The sequence below is a fragment of the Ornithorhynchus anatinus genome, chromosome 4, assembly GCF_004115215.2.
Source record: "Ornithorhynchus anatinus isolate Pmale09 chromosome 4, mOrnAna1.pri.v4, whole genome shotgun sequence".
Lineage (NCBI taxonomy): Eukaryota > Metazoa > Chordata > Mammalia > Monotremata > Ornithorhynchidae > Ornithorhynchus > Ornithorhynchus anatinus.
The window spans coordinates 42,293,716-42,313,445 of NC_041731.1; the positions used below are offsets into that span (position 1 = coordinate 42,293,716).

At 46.9% G+C, this 19,730-nt stretch overlaps 1 protein-coding gene across 2 annotated transcripts in view; it reads right to left on the reverse strand.

Annotated features, from left to right (window-relative positions):
• Window positions 1-19,458, reverse strand: part of PHF19 (PHD finger protein 19) — a 33,463-nt gene extending 14,005 nt beyond the window's left edge. For both annotated transcript variants that reach the window (XM_039911794.1, XM_029063530.1), the window contains exons 1-7: window positions 19,438-19,458; window positions 16,473-16,679; window positions 15,194-15,275; window positions 12,223-12,318; window positions 10,155-10,255; window positions 7,907-8,055; window positions 151-246 (exon numbers count right to left, since the gene is read on the reverse strand). In XM_039911794.1, the coding sequence (XP_039767728.1) occupies window positions 151-246; window positions 7,907-8,055; window positions 10,155-10,255; window positions 12,223-12,318; window positions 15,194-15,275; window positions 16,473-16,664 (716 nt within the window). In that variant the 5' untranslated portion in view covers window positions 16,665-16,679; window positions 19,438-19,458. The remainder of the gene's footprint in view (window positions 1-150; window positions 247-7,906; window positions 8,056-10,154; window positions 10,256-12,222; window positions 12,319-15,193; window positions 15,276-16,472; window positions 16,680-19,437) is intronic.
• Between the last annotated feature and the right edge of the window lie 272 nt (window positions 19,459-19,730).

Sequence of the window (19,730 nt, forward strand, 5' to 3'; positions counted from 1 at the left end):
GGTTTTGGCCTGGGTTTGGCCCCAATTCTGACCGCAGCTAACAACACTGATACACTGATTATGCATCATTCAATAAAGAGAAAGGTAGTGAGATGGAGGGAGAAGAAAGGAAGAGGGAGAAGTGAGAGAGAGATTTAATGAAAGACCTACCGGTCTCCAAACATCATGGGCTCATTAAGGCACTGGGTGCAGGCTTCATGAAACCACTGCCTGCACCTGTAACATTGAAGCATCTTCAGGTACCACCTGGTGAGAGAAAACAATATTAAAGCACTGTATCCAATTCCCCGCTGGGACCTTCAGTTGTGCTGGAAATGAAGATTATCCCTATCTACATCAGCATCTAGAGGACTAGCAAACAGCCCCAGTGACAGCCAAGGAGTACAGCCACCACCATTTAATTAAATATCCCCTTACCTAGTCAGCATATGCTGTGCTTTCAAAGATGAAAACAATTTAAGTCATGGGTATAGGGTTCCATATGCAGAAAGGTGAAGAGCAAGGATAATTTTCTTAATTGGTGACGGTCCTTTTGGTCTCCCCAGTGAGGATCTGAAGAGCTGGGATTTAAGATTCTCTGGAAGGTGGGGACTTTTCAGGTTTAAAAGTGATGTGTAATTGGTGAGGGGTGGTAATGATCAAATTACGAATTTTGAAATTTCAGGTACAAATTGGGCTTCAATTGCAAAATTTACAGCTTTGGGGGCTTCACTCTAGCTTTTATTTTTATGATTCATATGTGACATCTGCTCAGCAAGTGATTCTTCAGAAACATTACTTGTTTCTGGCATTTGCACATGATTCAAATGGCTAAACATACGCTCTTCCACCCCACCCCCACTGGCATTCATAGAAATGTTAAGGCATCAGTGCTTTATTTAGGGGAATGGACTGCAATGCCAAAGTAAAACTGAGCAATATCCAAGTCTAGGTGAAGGCCCTACACTAAAATGAGAAGTATGGTGACGTTCTCATCAGAAGTAAACAAAACTTGACCATGGATACAAGGTACCAAAAGAAATTTCAGACTCTTTACAAGGTAGGGAGAAAGCACATTCATCACGATCATCGTCTTCAAACCGAAGGACAATATAACTAGTTGGTAAAGCAGAAAGGGGGCCCCGGGTATCAACCTGAGCTACCATCCCTTTCATTATCGTTTGAGAATCATGGTACGCATGTGCTTTCTCCCTTCCTTAGACACAGACACACACACCCACACACTCAAGACACAAACATCTATATTTATAATACATTTTAAAATGACCAAGCCTTCCACATAACCCATTCTAAAATATCAATCCTACTCACACTGCTGAAATAGTGGCAAAACTTCACACAAAGGCACCAAATTAACTTAAAAGTTAACCATCTATAAAATGGGCATTTAGTATCTTTTCTTCCTCCTATACAGATTGTGAGCCCCTTGTGGGACAAGGACTGCCATATCTGGTTATTTCTATTGACCCTGATGCTTAGTACAAGGTTTGGCACATAGTAAGTGCTTAAATACCATAAAAATATTTCATTATTATTACCCATGGCTAAATCAGTGCATTGACTCATCCTTTTTAGCAAGGAAAACATTGATAAAACTTTCAAAAAATCTGAATTAAATTCTGCAAATGTAACCCTAATTTTAAAAAAATTAAGGGGCTAGAAAGTAGATAGAACTCAAAAAAATCACTGCCCAATTGCCTGCCATGATTCTCAAACAATAATGCAAGGGATGGTAGCTCAGGGTGATACCCAGGGCTCCCTTTCTGCTTTACCACTACTTATATTGTCCTTCGGTTTGACGATGATGATTGTGATGAATGTGCTTTCTCACTTATGTGTCAGGGCCAGAGGAAATGGAATTTGCCTTTCCCCAAGAGCTGTGCATTTCAGTGACATAACATCCATTTCATCTTCTATTCTACAACATGGGTAACTACAGTCCAGACGTTCAGCCAGCACTTTGAAGGGGGCTGAAATAAAAAAAATCATCCCACTTGCTTCTTTCGATATAGGGGGCTGAAACTGATCCTCTGGCTGGACAATTTGGGATTTCCTTGTGAATAACAAAACTAAGCTTTGATATGGAAAAACTCACTGGCTTCCCTTGGGAAGTAACTGCTCACAGATATAGGAATAGTCAAGAGTCTAAGAAATCTGCTCTGTTTCTTTAGAATATCCTCTGAGTCTGGGGACTTCTCACCTCATCAAAAGAAGCACTTCTTTGTTGTAACCTCCCAGCCTACAAGGGAGGAAAGTGTGTGGCATTGTTAGTCTGCTCAACTGCCAGTTCCCTTCATTGGGCTATTTTGGGAAAAGGCACTCCCACTGCCCTTTTGGGCGGGTTCCTCAGCGGGAAACAACCCAGCCTGAGAGTGAAAGGATTCCCAGAGGCAGACGCTCCTGGCCCCATCCAACTTCGGCAATGGGAACACTGCATTTAGGCCTTCGAGAGCAGGGAAAAGAGGATGGGAGAAGGGATTCATATAAAACCACTTCAGATTTACATGGCACGTAAAAAAAAAAATTCCTTAAAGCACTATCCCATCAATTCTCATTTTGTCCTCACTATAGCCTTATAAGGAGAGAAAAACAGAGATTATTCTCTTTATCTTATAATAACTTGGGTATTTATTAAGTATATACTGGGCATCTAACACTGTGCTGAGCCTTGGGAAAGATACAAGATAATCAGATCCTGTCCTTTCCCTGCCCCACACATAGAGCTCACAGTCTTAAAAGGTTAGGAGAGCATCTTCTTACCTTTTTTTTGCAGGAGAGAAAATTGAGGCCTAGAGTGACATGTCCAAGGATACACAACAGACTAGTGGTAGAGTGAGGACTAGAACCCAGGTCTCCTGGCTCATTCTACTAGGCCACGATGCCTCCCAAATGAGAAAACTGAGATTCAGAGAAGTTATGTGTTTAGTTGAAAGTGACAGCTGGGCTGTAGCCCAGAACTTGTACCCATATATCCTAACTCCTAATAATACACCATTTATTAATGATAATAATAATGATAATGGTACTTGTTAATTGCTTACCATGTGCCAAGCACTGTTCTAAACAGTGGGGCAGATACAAGTTAATCAGGTCGGACACAGTCCCCATCCCACATGAGGCTCACAGTTTTAATCCCCATTTTATAGATGAGGTAACTGAGGCACAGAGAAGTGAAGTCACATAGCAGACATGGTGGAGACGGGACTAGAACCCAGGACCTTCTGATTCCCAGGCACTTATTCTATTCACTAAAGCTGCTTCTCACCCTTTTCCCTAGATTACTTGCTCAAAAAGACTCTTTCCCATCCTCCTCTCTTGCCTGTATCTCCCAGCAGTGCTTGTTTTTGTGGGCAGGTCAATACTTATTGGTATTGTAGACCCTCGAAGAATCACAGTATAATTACAAAAGGAGCCAAGTTGACTTTAAAGCCACGTTGAATCCCCAGGCTAGGATTTTCCCAAAGTGAATTTATCCAACCTTTTGCCTCCAATTAGTCCTATCTTTGTAAACTGCAACAGGCTCCAGACTGCACCTGTTCTCTCGCCCAGCATCCCACAAGGCATGCTTCCGGCTTCAGGGAAATGGATGAGTGTGGATGGTTCACACTGTGAGCCCTTCACTGGGCAGGGATTGTCTCTATCTGTTGTCAAATTGTACATTCCAAGCACTTAGTACAGTATTCTGCACATAGTAAGTGCTCAATAAATACTACTGAATGAATGAATGAACTACCATCACTGATGACTAAGGGTAAGTCCTACTGTTTGTGGGAAAAGCAGTGTGGCTCAGCAGAAAGAGCATGGGCTGGGGAGTCAGATGTCATGGGTTCAAATTCCCGCTCTGCCGCTTGTCAGCTGTGTGACTTTCGGCAAGTCACTTCACTTCTCTGTGCCTCAGTTCCCTCCACTGTAAAATGGGCATTAAGACTGTGAGCCCCACATGGGACAACCTGATCACCTTGTATCCTCCCAGCGCTTAGAACAGTGCTTTGCACATAGTAAGTGCTTAACAAATGCCATTATTATTATTATTATTATTACTTCATAACTGCTCTCCAAAAAGTCAACATGAGGAAATGGTCCAGAATTGGCTTGCTTGGTCACTGAATAGGCAGAGGTGCCACTTGGCAACTTCCTGGATATCCGAACAGTCCGATTTAGAAGTATGAAGCTCACCCAAAATGGGTGAGGATATAAGAAAAGGCATTTCTTAAAACTGTCTGCCTCCTCCAAACTCAGCTCACCAGTAGACTACAATTGGAAAGTTGTATATTTACAGTGCAAAAAGAAACAAAAAAAAATACTACAACCCAGCTAAAAACCAGGAGTCAGTGACCGCAGAAAGACCACCATGGTGCACTGCAATTGAAAATAGAGTAAGCATTTTGAACAGAAAATATGTATGGACTGAGGACAGGGAGACAGTGCCAGATGCTGCAAACACCACACATGACAACACAATAAAAGATACACTTTTTGTGTGCACAATAAGGCTAGGACTGTGGGTCCTACCTTGGTCTTTTAGGTCACACATTCACTCACAGGTGAATTTCACCATCAGTGGTGGCATCTTCGAGTACAAAGACAACTGGACGTGTACCTTATTAATTCATATTTGGGTATATGCTCAGAGGCCCACATGCTATAAACAAGTGCGTAGTTATATAACCCTTAAATCATTTGTGGCCAAAGTGGTACAATTAAAATGAAGTTGAGGGAGTCTTTAATGGCAATAAAATTTTTGTGGGGCTTTTTATGAGGAACCCCCTGACTCTCCATATCCACAGGGAAATCAAATCACTCCATTAATGGTATTTGTTGAGCGCTTAGCTTACTATACGCGAAACACTGTATGAAACGGTTGGGAGAGTACGGTACAACAGAGTAGGGAGAGACATGCCCTGCCCACAGGAGCTTACAGCATAGCCTGGGGGTGGAGCCAGACATCCAATAAATAAATAAATTATGGATAAATTACAGGATCGGGTGAATATCAAGTGCTTAAAGGGTTCAAATGCAAATGCATAGGTGATTCATTCAATAGTATTTATTGAGCGCTTACTATGTGCAGAGCACTGTACTAAACGCTTGGAATGTACATATCGGCAACAGATAGAGACAGTCTCTGCCCAGTGACGGGTTTACAGTCTAATCAGGGGAGATAGACAGGTGATGCAGAAGGGCTTAACTGGGCTTAAGTGGGGAGGGCCTCTTGGAGGAGATGTGTTGTTTTACAAGGCTTTGAAGGTGGGGAGAGCAGTGGTCTGTCATATATGATGGGGGATGGAGATCCAGGCCAGAGGGAGGTCGTGGGTAAGGGGTCAGTATCGAGAGAAATGAGGATGAGATACAGTGAATAAGTTGGCATTATAGAGGAGCAAAGTGTGCAGGCTGGGTTGTAGTAGGAAATCAGTGAGGTATGGTCGGGGAGAGAGCTGATTGAATGTTTTAAAGCCAATGGTAGAGAGATTCAGTTTCATGCAAAGATAGATGGGCAATCACTGGAGGTTCTTGAAAAGTGGAGAGTCACAGACTTAACTTTTTTTCTTTTAAGAAAAATGATCCAGCAGAGTGAAGTATAGACTGGAATGGGAAAAGACAGGATGTAGGTACAGTAGTCAAGGCAGGAAATGATAAAGTGCTTGAATCAGTATAGTTGCAATTTGGATGGAGAGGAATGGGCGGATTTTAGTAATTGTGTGAAGGTAGCACTGACAGGATTTGATGACACTGAATATGAGGGTTGAAAAAGATGAATCGAGGATAATGCCAAAGTTTTGGGCTTGTGAGACAGGGAAAATAGTGGTGTTGACTGCAGTGATAGAAAGATAGGATGAGGGTGGGGTTTGGGTGAGAAGATGAGAAATTCTGTTTTGGACATGTTAACTTTGAGGTGTCAGTGAGACATCCAGATAGAGTCGTCCTGAAGGCAGGAGGAACTGCAAGGCTGCAGAGAAGGGTGGAGAAGTAGATTTGGGAAGTAGAGGTGGTAGTTGAAGCTATGGGAACAAATGCTTACTCCAAGGGAGTAGGTGTAGATGGAGACTAGAACTGAACCTTGAGGGACTTGAGGGAGCCTGCAAAAGATACTCAGAAGACATGGTCAGTGAGATAGAAGAAGAACCAGGAGAGGAGAGTGTCACTGAAGCCAAGGTTGAAGTTTCTAAGAGTTGGTCCACAAAGAGGTTGAGGAGGATTAGGATAGAATAGAGATGGTCAGATTTGGAAAGAAGATCATTGGTGACTTTGGAGATGGCAGTTTCCATAGGATAAGGGAGGTGGAAACCAGACTGGAGAGGGTCAAGGAGAGTATTGGAGAAGAGGAAGTGGAGACAGCAGGTAGAGACAGCTCCTTTTAGGAGTTTGAAGAGGAGATGGAGAGATAACTGGAGGGGAGCCATGGGGTCAAGGGAGAGGGTTTTTTTTTTAGGATTAGGGATAAATAAGCAAGCTTGAAAGCACTGAGGAAGAAGTGATTGGAAAGTGAATGGTTGAAGATGGAAGTCAGAGAGGGAAAAGGGAGAGGGCAAGTATTTTGATAAGGTATGAAGAAAAGAAGCTGTAGACATAGGGGAAGGGGGTAAATTTTGAGAGGAGATGGGAGATCTCTTGAGATACTCCTGGAAAAACTGGGAGAGTTGAAGAGGGGGTTGAAGAGGGGGCAGGAGGGCAGGTGCTTGGGAGATTTTAGGGAAATCTCGCCTGATGGTTTCAATTTTAGCAATAAAGTATATGGTTAAGTCATTGGGGGAAAGAGATGGTAGAGGACAGGGGACAATGGGTTTGCGGAGGGAGTTAAAAATCTGAAACAGCTAGTGTGGGCCATGGGCATGGGAGTCAATATGAAAACATACAAGAAGAAATGGTCTGTCACTTGCCTACCATGTGACCTTGGGCAAGTTATTTTACTCTTCTGTATCTCAGTTAGCTCATCTGTAAAATGAGGATAAAACACTTCTCCCTTCCTCTTAGATTGCGAGACCCATTAAGGCCAGGGACTGTGTCCCATAGGTTTATATTGTATCCACCCCAGCACTACGTTTAGTGCTTGCCACTTTGTAAGTATTTCACAAATACATTTATTATTATAATTTATTATTATTGAAATTGCAGCAAGAAAAAGCCGGATCAGGCCTCTGGAGGAATTTCTTGACTGCCAGGATGATAAAACACGGGCAACTAAGGAAAGCGGTGGAGTCTCCTTAACCAGAGAACAATCAGCCATCTGTTCTGGTTGGGTTAATCATTTCCATTCCTGGAGGTAGGAGACTGGACTAATTGACCCCCTGAACACCTATTCAGTTCTAGAATTCTAAATCCTGTGCCCACATTCTGGGGTGGAGTCAAAAGTGAGAAGCAGAGTGGCCTTATGGAAAAATCATGGGCCTGAGAGCCAGAGGACCTGGGTTCCAATCCTGGTTCTGCCACTTGTCTGCTGTGAGACCTTGGGCAAATCACTTAACTTCCCTATGCCACAGTTCCCTCATCTGCAAAATGGGGATTCAATACCTACTTCCCTTCCTTCTTCAACTGTGAGCCCCATGTGGGACCTAATGATCCTCTATAATAATGCTGGCATTTGTTAAGCGCTTACTATGTGCCAAGCACTGTTCTAAGCGCTGGGGTAGACACAGGGGAATCAGGTTGTCCCACGTGGGGCTCACAGTCTTAATCCCCATTTTACAGATGAGGTAACTGAGGCACCGAGAAGTTAAGTGACTTGCCCAAAGTCACACAGCTGACAAGTGGCTGAGCCGGGATTCAAACCCATGACCTCTGACTCCAAAGCCCGTGCTCTTTCAACTGAGCCATGCTGCTTCTCTAACTATCCCAGTGCTTAATAAAGTGTTTGACAGATAGTAAAAGCTTAAAGATACCACAGTTACTAATAATGTTAGTGTCTTACTCTCCAGGGCCTCCACAGTAACAATAGCACTGCTGCTGGTTGGTTCTGTGTGGAGAGTCCCATTCCAGGTCCTCGGGGTCGTAGGACAGCACCATCTTGACAGCCTGCAATGTCTTGGCGATAGCTCCTTTCTTCAGCGCACCACCTTTCTGTGAGGATGAGAACCATGACAGTCAATGGAGAAGATACTGAGAGACCAAGGCAGGAGATCGCGGGAAAAGATACAATGTGGACCATTAGTAGGCAAATGCCCAACCCCACAAGAGTCCACAGTGAATTTGCTAAAAGCCTTGGAATAAATGGAGGGGTCTTGAATGTGGTGTAGTGGGTTGGACAACCTTGCTTTAGTTCCACAATATGCAACTTATCCTAAGCTTTTATTACTGACTCTGTTGAAGGCTTTGTAGTCTCTTTGATTTTTTTTTTAACAGTACTCTTCAGATAGTTCTTGGACTCCATCCTGAAGGGACCCCAGATGCTGCATTTCCTGGGGAGCAGTGACCAGTTCTCCACTGAGCCAGCCTGGTGATGAATATGGGAAGGTGAGGGGGAACAGATGGAAAATGACTTTCCACAGCTTTTTCCTGTATTTGAGGTTGATTCTTAAGGATTGATTCTGTGGGGAAAATTAACCTTAAACTGGGAAAAAACCTCCAGAGAACCACTTCATTCCACAAATTTGCCACCACCTGCAGCTTTCTGGGAACAGGCCTCTGCTCCTTGTGTGATGATCTATCTGTCCCAGACTCATCTATACCACCAGAGGTCCTTCTGGGTGGGAGCGGGTGGGTTGGGGAAGGAGAGAAAAGTTACAGCTAATAAACCCAGAACAGAGAACTTCAAGAGCACTTTCAGAAGCAGCTTGGCACAGCAGATTGAGCATCAGCCTGGGAGTCAGAGGATGAGGGTTCCAAACCTAGCTCTCGCTACTTGTCTGCTGAGTGGTCTTGGGCAAGTCACTTAACTTCTCTGTGTCTCAGTTACTTCATCTGTAAAATGGGGATTAAGACGGTGAGTCCTATGTGGGCCAGGGACTGTGTCCAACCTGAATTGTACATTCCAAGCGCTTAGTACAGTGCCCTGCACACAGTAAGCACTCAATACATATGACTGAATGAATAATCTTGTTTATGCTCCAGTGCTTAGTACAGTGCCTGGCACACAGTAGGCACTTAACACACAGCATAAAAAAATTTCAGGGACCTTAAGAACAAACAACCTCTTTACATCAAAGAAACTTAATAGTTAGCCAAACCAAACCAGAATAGAGATTACCTAATAAAACAGATTGCCCTCTCTTTCCTTTTGTAATACAGTGTTAGAGTATTTTTTATGGTATTTGTTAAGCACTTACTATGTGTCAAGCACTGTTCTAAGCGCTGGTCTAGATACAAGTTAATAAGGTCAGACACAATCCCTGTCCCATATGGGGCTCACAGTCTAAGTAGGGGGGAGAACAGAATTTGAATCCCCATTTTTCAGTTAAGGACACTGAGGCACAGAGAAGTTAAGTGACTTGCCCAAGGTCACACAGTAAGCAATTGGCAGAGCTGAGATTAGAACCCAACTCCTCTGACTCCCAGGTCCGTGTATTCCTTCCACTAGGCCACACTGCTTCCCAAAGATTTCCCTAAAGGGTTAGGACCAGTACCATTTGGTATTTAACAGCACAACATTAGGACAAGCACTGGTTAAAAAGCACTTTCTCTGCACACAGGTACACACATTTCTTTTCCTGCACCCTACTGAGGGGGCTCTAAGACTCCCTAGCCACCTTTCAGGAATCCAAAAAGTGATGGACCCAGGTGATGGGAGAAGTCAGGGTCAGGACCCCAACTCCTTGAACAAGAAGGAAAAGGCCAGCCCGAGAGTTGTAATGCTGGGAATAGCTGCCACCAACCCCAACCCAAATTCTCATGATCAGCGAGGCAGTGGGCAACAATTTGTGACCAGGCAAATAGGTCCCAGTCACTCATCTGGGATTCTTTTTATTAGCTTCCCCTTCCTCGCTTACCACTCACCCTGGGCAAGTGGCTATTTTCAAGGGTATATTGGATCTCAGCAGCTCAAACCCCCACGATGAGAGATTTGGTAGGAAGTTGGTTGGGAGAAAGAAGTCAGGGTAAAGGGAGGTGAGGAAGGAGGTGAAGGAGTCGATCTTTTTTCCCGATGGGAAAGGCCTGAAGAAATCCAAAGATGGAGAGAGGAGAGACGGAACACCAAAAACAAGCTACACGACGCTGCTCACCCGAACGGCCAGGGCGAAAATGCAACGTCTGCAGAACCATGGCGTGAGGGGGGAACCGTCAGCACCGCCTGCTACAGGGATGTGGCACTGCTGGTGGTAACCTACGGGAGGGAAAAAACAAGTGAGAAGAAAACCAGAGGCAGCTTAAACTCGGGAGCCTCTGAAGGAGACTCCACACGAGTTTGCCTAGTTCACTGGGACCTGGGCAGAGGTCACTGATGGGCCAGTGATGTCTCCATCAGACTGGGCTGGTGGGTCTATCAGTCAGCATGAGTGGGCAAAATGTGTCAGACCACATGTCCAGATAAATAAACAAATACAATTTAAAAGAGAAAATGTGATAATACGATTGACTGGCTTGACTGGAAATGCTAATTAGAACTCATCTGGGGAAAACAAAAATACAGCCCCCACCAGTTCTGTGACAACAGGACAGGTAAGAATGTTGGGAAAACTGGGGGCATCACACACCCCATCCTCAAAACCTGTCCCAGAAATCTTCCTTCAGATTCTGCCACTTAGCCCAACTGTTACATGTAAAAGAAATTTTAATGACTCCCCCTTAAACCTCCTCTCCCAAGAATGTAAACTTCCATCCCGTTCCACAGTCCCCCACCTTTGGACCTGAGTTCAGAACCTAAACAAAGGGAAAAAATGGGCCAGCGATTCCTTCATGGAAAGAAGGACCAAGGGACAAGATCATCTGAACCTCAGGCGGCAGATCAGGATGGGGAATGAAGGCTGATGGGCGTGGATTCCTCCTATCAATCTCACGGCCAGTGAGAAGGGGGAGAAAGCAGGGAGGGCAGGGAGAGACCACAAGGTTCCCCTGGGATTATAAACTCGTTATGGGCCGGGAACGTGTCCCCTAATTCTTTTGTAATGTGCTCTCCCAACTGCTTAGTACAGTGCACTGCACACAGGAAGCCCTCAGTAAATATCATTGACTGAATGACTGAGGGAGCCTCAGAGCTCTTTGACCCTGGTTTCCAGGTGAAGCTGTTCACCTGCCTCTATCCCACAGAGGTGGGAGAATCACATGGCAAATCCCAGGGAAGGCCCCATAGTTAGATGGGGAGTTGGAATGGTGCCGACTAAGGCTTTGGCAGGGAGCCTGAGCCCCTGACATCTGGCTGTGATTCTAGGCCCAGAACGCCGGCCCCTGGCCTGATCTCTTTCCAAATAGCCTGCCAAGCACTTTTTCAGCTTGGTATCTCCCGGTCAAGTTCTCAGCCCAGAGCTGTAAGATCTGAAGGCTGCTATCCCACCCGGGAAAGCTTTAGAAACACAGCTAACTGTCGCTGCTTCCCCTGCAACTGACAAGGGATTCATGAACTTTGAAAAAGCTGTTATCTCTGAGACAACAGAATATAGCCCAACAGCCTGATGAGGAGCCCTCAGTGGGTGGCCACTGAATGGGATGGCTTAGTGGGAGGGTTGGCGGGGGCGGGGGGGGGTCAAGTTACTTTGCCATAACTTGCTTTTACGTGCACTAAGCGTTGCTCTTACAGAGCTGGGAGATCCCCTGTCACGAGACGCTCCCCGAGATCAAAGTCACATTACCATTCTGCATCTGTCTGCAGGAGTTTACATCCGGAGGCAGGATTAGTGTAGGGGGATGGAAGACAAGTGGAAGGCAGAGGGAGAAAATGGGGGCCAGAAGTGACTGTGAAAAGCCTCCCTTCTCACTCCTCCTTTGGGCCGTCATTCCTCCTAATGGCTATGTCCCTGGATTTATGTCGCTCCTTTCCCCCGAGGATTTGGAGTCCCTCTTGGGAATCCTCTCCTCCGCCTGAGAGCATCTCTTTCCCAACCCTTCTCGGAATCACCTTTGCCAGCTGTGACCCCAGAGCTCTCTCCCAGGGTGGGGAGAAATGGTGCCCATGGGCCTCACGAGGAAGGGAAGGTGGGGGGGTGTTGCGGCAGGGGGTCCTCACAGAGTGGGGAGTCAACCTCACTAAATAGGGACATTTCATCAGCGTAACTGAGCTCAACCTCCTTCTCTCCATCCCAGGCTGATGCTTGGTCAGAGTGTAGGGAAATTCTTTAGAGTGCCTCCAGCTCTTACCTAGGCCGCACTTTCCACAAATGAGGATTTCATTCAGGGGTCTGGATGTCTTCCCCAAGCAGATATTACACTTGGGCTCCTCCCCTGGGACACCGGCTGAAAGGATATAGACAATAGCAGCAGAAGGTCAGACGAATCATTTTGTCAAGGGGTCAAAGAGGCAGAAATTTGGGGGTGATGGGGAGGACTGGGCTCTGGGTGTCTGGGAGTGGTAGGTGTGCTTGAAGTAGCGGGTTATTTTTGTACTTGCAGTCAAGTGAATCAGGCTTACGAAGTATTAAATATAAAGGCAGGGGCAGCTCAGGAAAATAGTAGACCACTACTTCAAATCTTTTTTTAAAAAGGACTAATTTTGCTAGGTAAGGCAATATTTGCTTTTTGGTGCACATATAGTCCCTGTTCACTTTAGCAATGACATCTGTTCTGAAAGCCAGCCGGTCAGCCAGTATCTGCAGACAATCCTGCCAAGACTTGACCTGCTGGACTCAGCCTCTCCGGCTTTACTACAGTCCATCTCAGATTGGGTCTCAGCCCTGTAAGCAGGCTGAGAGGAAAAAAATAATAAAGTTACCATGACATGCGCTTTTGGAGAGCATATCCAAACACCCACAGGGAGGAAAAGCCAGGCTATAAATTACCCTGTAGCCAAGCTGAGATTTTCATATACCCATGCAAAAAGATGATATTCTTGGGTATTTTCTCATCCTGCTTCTGGATAAAAATCAAGCAGGGGGAGGAAGAAATGAAAAGAAGAAAAAGACTTTTAGATAAGTTGATGCCTTAGGATAAAACTTCCACTTGGCTATATGATAAATGCACCTCCCTAATCCTCTCGATGGAGGCTCCCTGTCCCCAGGAACCATCCTGAGTTTGTGACCTCTGAGCTCTGGGAGGGAGTCACGAAGATTATCTTAATGTCTGTCTTCTCCTCTAGAGTGTTCGCTCCTTGCAGGCAGGGATCGTGTCAACTAACTCTACTGTACTCTACCCATTGCTTTGTAAAGTGCTCTGTACACAGTAAGCATTCAATAATTGAGTTGATTGATTGACTGCTACATCTCCAGCCTCCCAGGGGCAAAGCAGTGAAACATTTGTCATCGAGCAGTAGACACAGGAGGGCAGAATTGTTTCTTCATAGAAAGACTTTTAGCTTGAGAACACTCAGAAGCTGCATAAGTCCCCTCTTTATGGGACTAACTGTTCAGCTGTTGCCATAAGCTCTGCACAGTCCTGGCTCCTCTCCAATATCCACTCTCTAAAAGTGAGAATTTCACACATCACAGTATGTGTCCTCAATGTATGGATATTTATTTTACTGGGAAAAGAACCCCGGAGCTCTGCTTCTAACTTCCAAGAAGTGTCTCAGGGAAAAGGAGCCAGCCCTCATCAGACCTTGCCGTCCAGAATGAGCACATTAATAAAACGCACAATGTATGCACTGAGAGCTCAAAATAACTGCTCCCTCCTCCCAGATAACGTTTCTGCTCCATTCAAGACAAGAGACAATGGAGAACTCAGAGGAGAGGGGATTAAGCCCCCACACTGAAGTTGAAGAGTAACCTGAGGGTGTTTCAGGTAACACGCTCCCACCTCCCCTCCCCGCAACCTTCTCCGCCCCACAAGGCAGAATCAGCGTGGCCTAGTGGAGAGATCACAGGCCTGGAACTCAGATGACCTGGGTTCTAATCCCAGCTCTGTCATGTATCCGCTGTGTGACTATCGGCAAGTTGTTTAACTTCTCGGTGCCTTGGTTTTCTCATCTGTAAAATGGGGATTCAATAGCTGTTCTCCCTCCTACTTAGACTGTGAACCCCGTGTGGGACAAGGACTTAGTCTGACTTGATTACACGGTATCTCCCCCAGAGCTCAGTACAGAACTTGGCACATAAAAAGTACTTAATAATTATCATTACAAAGCCTCCTGATCTTACCACTTAAGTCACATTGGCCTCATTCCACCTACACCCCTGCCTCTTCTAAACTCCTGATCTTCCCCTTCCTGATCTTCCCCTCATTAAATTGATTACCTGAACCCCTCAAACTTTGGGATTAATGTGGATAGGATGCCTGTGTGGTTCAACTCAGAGTTTAGACTTTTAAAATGACAGACGAGCCCTTTAGCCTTTGGAGATGGTTATTTGAGAGCAAGATCAGAGGACAAAACACAACTTTTACTTCTCCCTCTGGCAAGTTTTCCAATTCTGGGCAGTGGATCAGCGGCACTGACTTGAATACGGTTGGGAAGGGCTTTGGGCTACATAAATTGTCAAATTTGTCTTGTCTGAAACAAAATGGGCTTGGGAGACCTAGTTTTGTCAAGATCAAATGTGAATGACTAGTTGCCTGATGGATGAGCCAAAGAGGTGTTTCCTAGATCACCCTCACTCAGAGTCTCAAGTGATTACCCTCACTTAGGACTCTCCTTGCATCCCTGAAGGAGAGACTGAGATGTGGAATCCAGCCACTGAACCTTCACGGGGGCCCACACATTCTTTCCTCTGATGGGTCTAATCCGGTTTTATCTGTCCTACTTGGATTCTAACCTTACAGAGCAGGGACCGGATACCCTCCCTTACACAACTCCAGAGCTCAGCCAATGCTTTGTAGCATTAGGGTGGATACAGAGGGATTTGGTCAAGGAGCCTTGCCCCAGAAACCTGGACTTTTATGATTAGCAATAAAAGAAAGACCTTCCCTGAGCTCTCCCTCCACTCCCTGTTCTGCTACTCATCTGCATTCAGGAACTATACCATGACCACCTGGATTCCACAGATAAAATAACTGCAGGTGGAAAGCAGGTAAAGACGAAGAGACAAAGATAAAAGAAAACTGAAGATCCACTGGAATGGAAAGGACATTTTTTTTTCCTATGGCTGGGAGGACGTGAGGGGAGCGTTCCTTGGCCAAAAAGAGGAGCTGGAGGAAGTATTTACAAACCGAGGCTACAGCCCGACAGCTGGACCCCACTCACCATGTTGAATGTCTTTCCACAGGACCCAGTACTTGGAATTGTCTTCAAATGTCACAAGACAGCTCTGCTTTGAACTGCTCACCTGGGATGCAAAAGGAAAGTGGAAAAACTACAAGGCTGTTTCTCTTTTTCCCTTTGACTTGGTCTCCCCGACCCAAGGCATCTACAGCAGTGCTACCAAAGGTAGAGCCTGCCTTTGCAGGACAAATGAGATCAAGGGGGGAATAAAAGAGACTATGGCACCTCCTTCGCTAACAATTAGATCCCATTGGTCTTCTGTTAAAATCTGGAAGTGGGAGATGGCTGAAATAACCTTTGAAGGGTCGTGCCAGGCTCAGGAATCCCTGGTTTCTTTTAAAAGCAGTATGGGTCAGAACTAGACCTTTTCTGGCATTTTTGTTTGTTTGTAGAGATCCTCCATTCAGCACAGAGATTCCCCCAGGGCTTCCTTGTGGCTGTTCACATTCTGCTTTTCTCTTGAGCTGAAAAACCCAGGCATGGTCTAATGGAAAGAGCTCAGGCCTGAGAGCCAAAAGGCCTGGGTTTGAATCCCAGCTCTGCTGTAGGCCTGCCGGGTGATTCAATCTCTCCGGACCACAGTTTCTCCAACTACAAAATGGGGATAAGATAGATGTTGAGCTCCACGTGGGCCAATGACTGTAACCAAACTGATAACTTATCTACTCCAGTGCATAACACATAGTGCAGCACAGAGAATGCACTTCATAATTATTTTAAGTCAAAGCTGCAGGTTCACATGTCCAGCGGGGCCGATGGGATAGTCTCTCCAGAACCCTGTCCATGTAAGCATCAGGACATTATGGGAATCTCAGGGAAACCTTCAGCTTGGCTTCTGGCAAAGTATAGGGCACCTAACCTAATCCTCCACAGTCACCTTCCCCAGCAAGGAGGAACACAGAAGGTTTAGAGAAAACCATGATCTTGTCCCAGGGGTTGGGGGGTGGGGGGGTGGGAAGTGCCTCTGCCCCGGGGCGGGTGGGTGGGAAGTGCCTCTGCCCAGGCCTCTTCTTCAAAAGAAAAGGAGGCGGAATCCAGGCAGAGGGGGAAACCAATATTGACAGCAGGGGTGGTGTGAGTCCTTCCTTTCTTACTTCCCACCTGGGTTCTCCAGATTGATCCCTCTGTCAGCCTCATCCTACCCTAGGGGCACTCCAATCTATTAGTGATAACTCAGATAAGAACTGTCCTCAGGAAACAGGTCAGAAGAGAGGGGGTAGATTTCTTAGATGAGATCAGATGAGATTTAAAAATACTTTACCCTCTTAATTTTTCCCAGGTAATATAGTCCGTCTGTCCACCTGCACAACACATACTGTCCTTCAGTCAGCTTGACCATGAGATCTTTGAAGCCAGTCCTATGCTTCCCCGAGGCTCCCACCGTTTTCTGCTGGAGGTGGCCGGCAGGGGTGTAGACATCCCGGATACCTGAGTCCAAGGTGCGGTTCTCCATCGGCCTCAACGGATTCTGGTTCAGGAAACAAAGTAACTCTTTACTTTCTGCGAGTACATCAGCGTGTCCAATGCCGTCCCTAGTGGAAGAGAATGCTCTCCAAGGCCTCTCTCTCCTGGGAATGTGGTTGGTGGGTTTTACAGCCCATATGTTCTATCGATATAAAGTTAACTGCCAAATGTTTGCTGCTTCAGCAGATGCGGCATTGAGATGTTTACAGGGAAATGTAAAAGTCATACTACACAAGTCAGGGATTTGGTGGAGAGACCAACCATCGCTCCTTTAAAGGGACTCTGCTATGTGACCATTTTAGACTTTCTTTGTTTCTATTTTTTTTTTTTTAAAAAAAAAGCCTGGAGGTTGGGGTGTGGGAAGTGAGGAAGATTTCGGCGGGGAATGAATGACATACTTTTCTCCTAAGTACATATACAACTATTTCTCCCAAGTATACATACAATAATAATTATTATTTTGATGAAAACAAAGTTCGGCACAGTTACATTTAAATTTTCTGTTGCTGTACTCAAACGTAAACTCCTATTGTTAGTTAAGTCACACGAGTGCAAACAATTATAAAGAAGGAAAAGAAAATGAAAATTTTTCTCTCGTGCACACTGTTTTAAATGAGATGGATGTCCCGAAATGTTATTAGTCACCCAAAGGAGGATTTTGTGTTTATCTTGATTTAACCTTAAGGGCATTTTGAATGTTTAAATAAATCCAACTTTCTCACCACTGAAACAAAGGGCCTGGAATGCAGACATTTAGTTCCATCTATGGCATCCATAAAGGAACTAGAAATCCCTTGAGAGGGCCTCTCCTGATGTTCCCATTTCTCCTCTTTTGGGGTTCCAAGTGGGCTATTCTGGCTCCCACCCGCCCCCCCCCCCAATCCCTTTGGATTTTGATTTGAGGAAGGGGGCGGGCGGGGAGAGTTGGACAGGATTCTTGCCTTGAACAAAGCTGGCTGTCTCTGGTGATGCAGCGGGATCCAAATCCTGTAAGGAAAAGTGGTCCGCTGCTTGGGCTGTGTCCCCACAGATAAGGTAATGGGGGCCACTTAAAGCAATTATCCAGATGAACCCTTGCCCCTCCTTCCCTAACTCTACTCCCGCCTCGGCGGAAAAAAGGGCTTTGTGATTTGAGTCTGCAGCCTGAAGGATTCAGGTTATCGCTGATGAAATTCAGGGGATAATTGCTTATCTCGCTCTTCGCCTGGCCCATAGGAGCCCCGCCTAAAGGAAGCGAGCCACCTGCCGCGGCCGGGACAGCCCTTCTGCAGGCAACCGAATCCCCTCCTGGACCACCGGGAGGCAACCGGTCCTGGACCATCCATCCATCCATTCATTCACTCAATCGTATTCATTGACCGCTTACTGCGTGCAGAGCACTGTACTAAGCGCTCGGGAGAATTCACTACAACACTTTCCCTGCCCAACGCCCTCTCCCCCAAAAAATACATCTTGCCAAACCCACGGAGGTGAGTTGCATCCGCGGATGCCCCCCCCCCTCATTTTCACCAGGCCCTGCCCCCTCCACCCCCATTTTTCTTCCGTCCCACAAACAGTATGTGGAATAGGATTTTTTTTTAATCTGATGTACATTTTTGGCAGGATTTTTTTCTTTTAATCTGAAGTGCACTTTTGGCCCTCTGAGTCAGGAAGAGAAAAAAGCGGTGCGGGCGGGAGGCTGGCAAGAGAAAAAGTTAAAAAAAAAACAACAGCAAAGCTAAACCCCCAACTCATCACACAGTCACTGCCCTTTTCTCCTCCCCAAATCCAAGTTCTCTGCACTTTGAAGAGGAAAAGGGCGCTCCTCCCGTCATTAGGGAGGAGGGAGGAAAGTCGGGGCCTCTTTGGAGGGAAGTTTCAAACTTCCGAGACGCCCAACTGTAAAGCCCCCATCCCGGGAGAGGGGGGTGGGGGCATTTCGGCCCGCTGTCCGTTCCTCCCGCAGCAGGTTCACAGCCTGACATCTCCTCCTCTGCCCGCCCCTGGCAGGACCCTTGGGCGAGAAGGGGCGCCCCCAAATCCAAGCGGGGACGCCCCTCCCCAGTCGTCTCCCCCAAGGACCGGACCCCTCCGCTATTTCTCGGCGAGGGAAAAAAAAATCCATGCCCATCCCACCCCCCCACCCCCATCCATTAATTATCCGGTGCCCCCCTGCCACCCCCCCATCATCTCCCCCTCTGTCCCACCGCCTCCGGCTATTCGGAGCCGGGCCCCGAAGGACTGTGATTGGCTGATTCAAAACCATTCAAAATAAAATGCATTTTTGCGGGTTAGGCTCACACACCCATCCTCAGACCCACCCTCACTCACACACTCACACACACACTCGCTCTCCCTCTGTCCGGTCCCTGGAAAGTGGCGGGGAAGGGTGGGCGGGAGAGGGGCAGGGGAAGGACTGGCTGCCCCCGGGATGGGCATCTAAAGGCTGGGGAAAGGGAGGGAAGAAGCGCTTAAAAAAAAAAATGGAAAAGAAAAATCGGTTGTGTGCGAGGCCCGGGGTGCCATCCCGATAAAGGGGTGGGGGGCCCCGATCTCCAGTCTTCCCGCAGCCCCCGGCCCCGCAGCGTGCACGGGGACGGCGATGGCCTCTCCCCCATCAGTGGGAGGGAAAAAGTTGCAACAGAAATAAAATGAAAAGTAGGCTCCCCTCCTCCACCGTGGGGGGGGGGGGGCTCGGATGGCCTTTTTAGGGGAGGGGGCACCCCGGAAAGGTCCCGCCCGGAGCGTGGGGAAGGGTCCCCTGCCCGCAGCCCAGCCCTTACCCGTCCGTGGGTCCGTCTGTCCGTCCCTGTCCGATCGCCAGGCACATGGGGGGGAGGGGGAAGGTGCAAAATGGGGGGAGGGAGAAGGTGCAAAATGGGGGGAGGGGGAAGGTGCAAAATGAGGGAGGGGGGAAAAAAAGGGGGGGCGGCTCCGAGGCTCCTCTTCTCCCTCTGCTCCTCTGGTCCCGCTCTCAGTGGTCGGGGGTGCGGCCCATGCCCCCCGGACCCCCGGGGTCTCCCCCACCGGTTGCTGCAGCCCCCCACCAGATGTGCAGCCTCCGATGTGCGGGGCC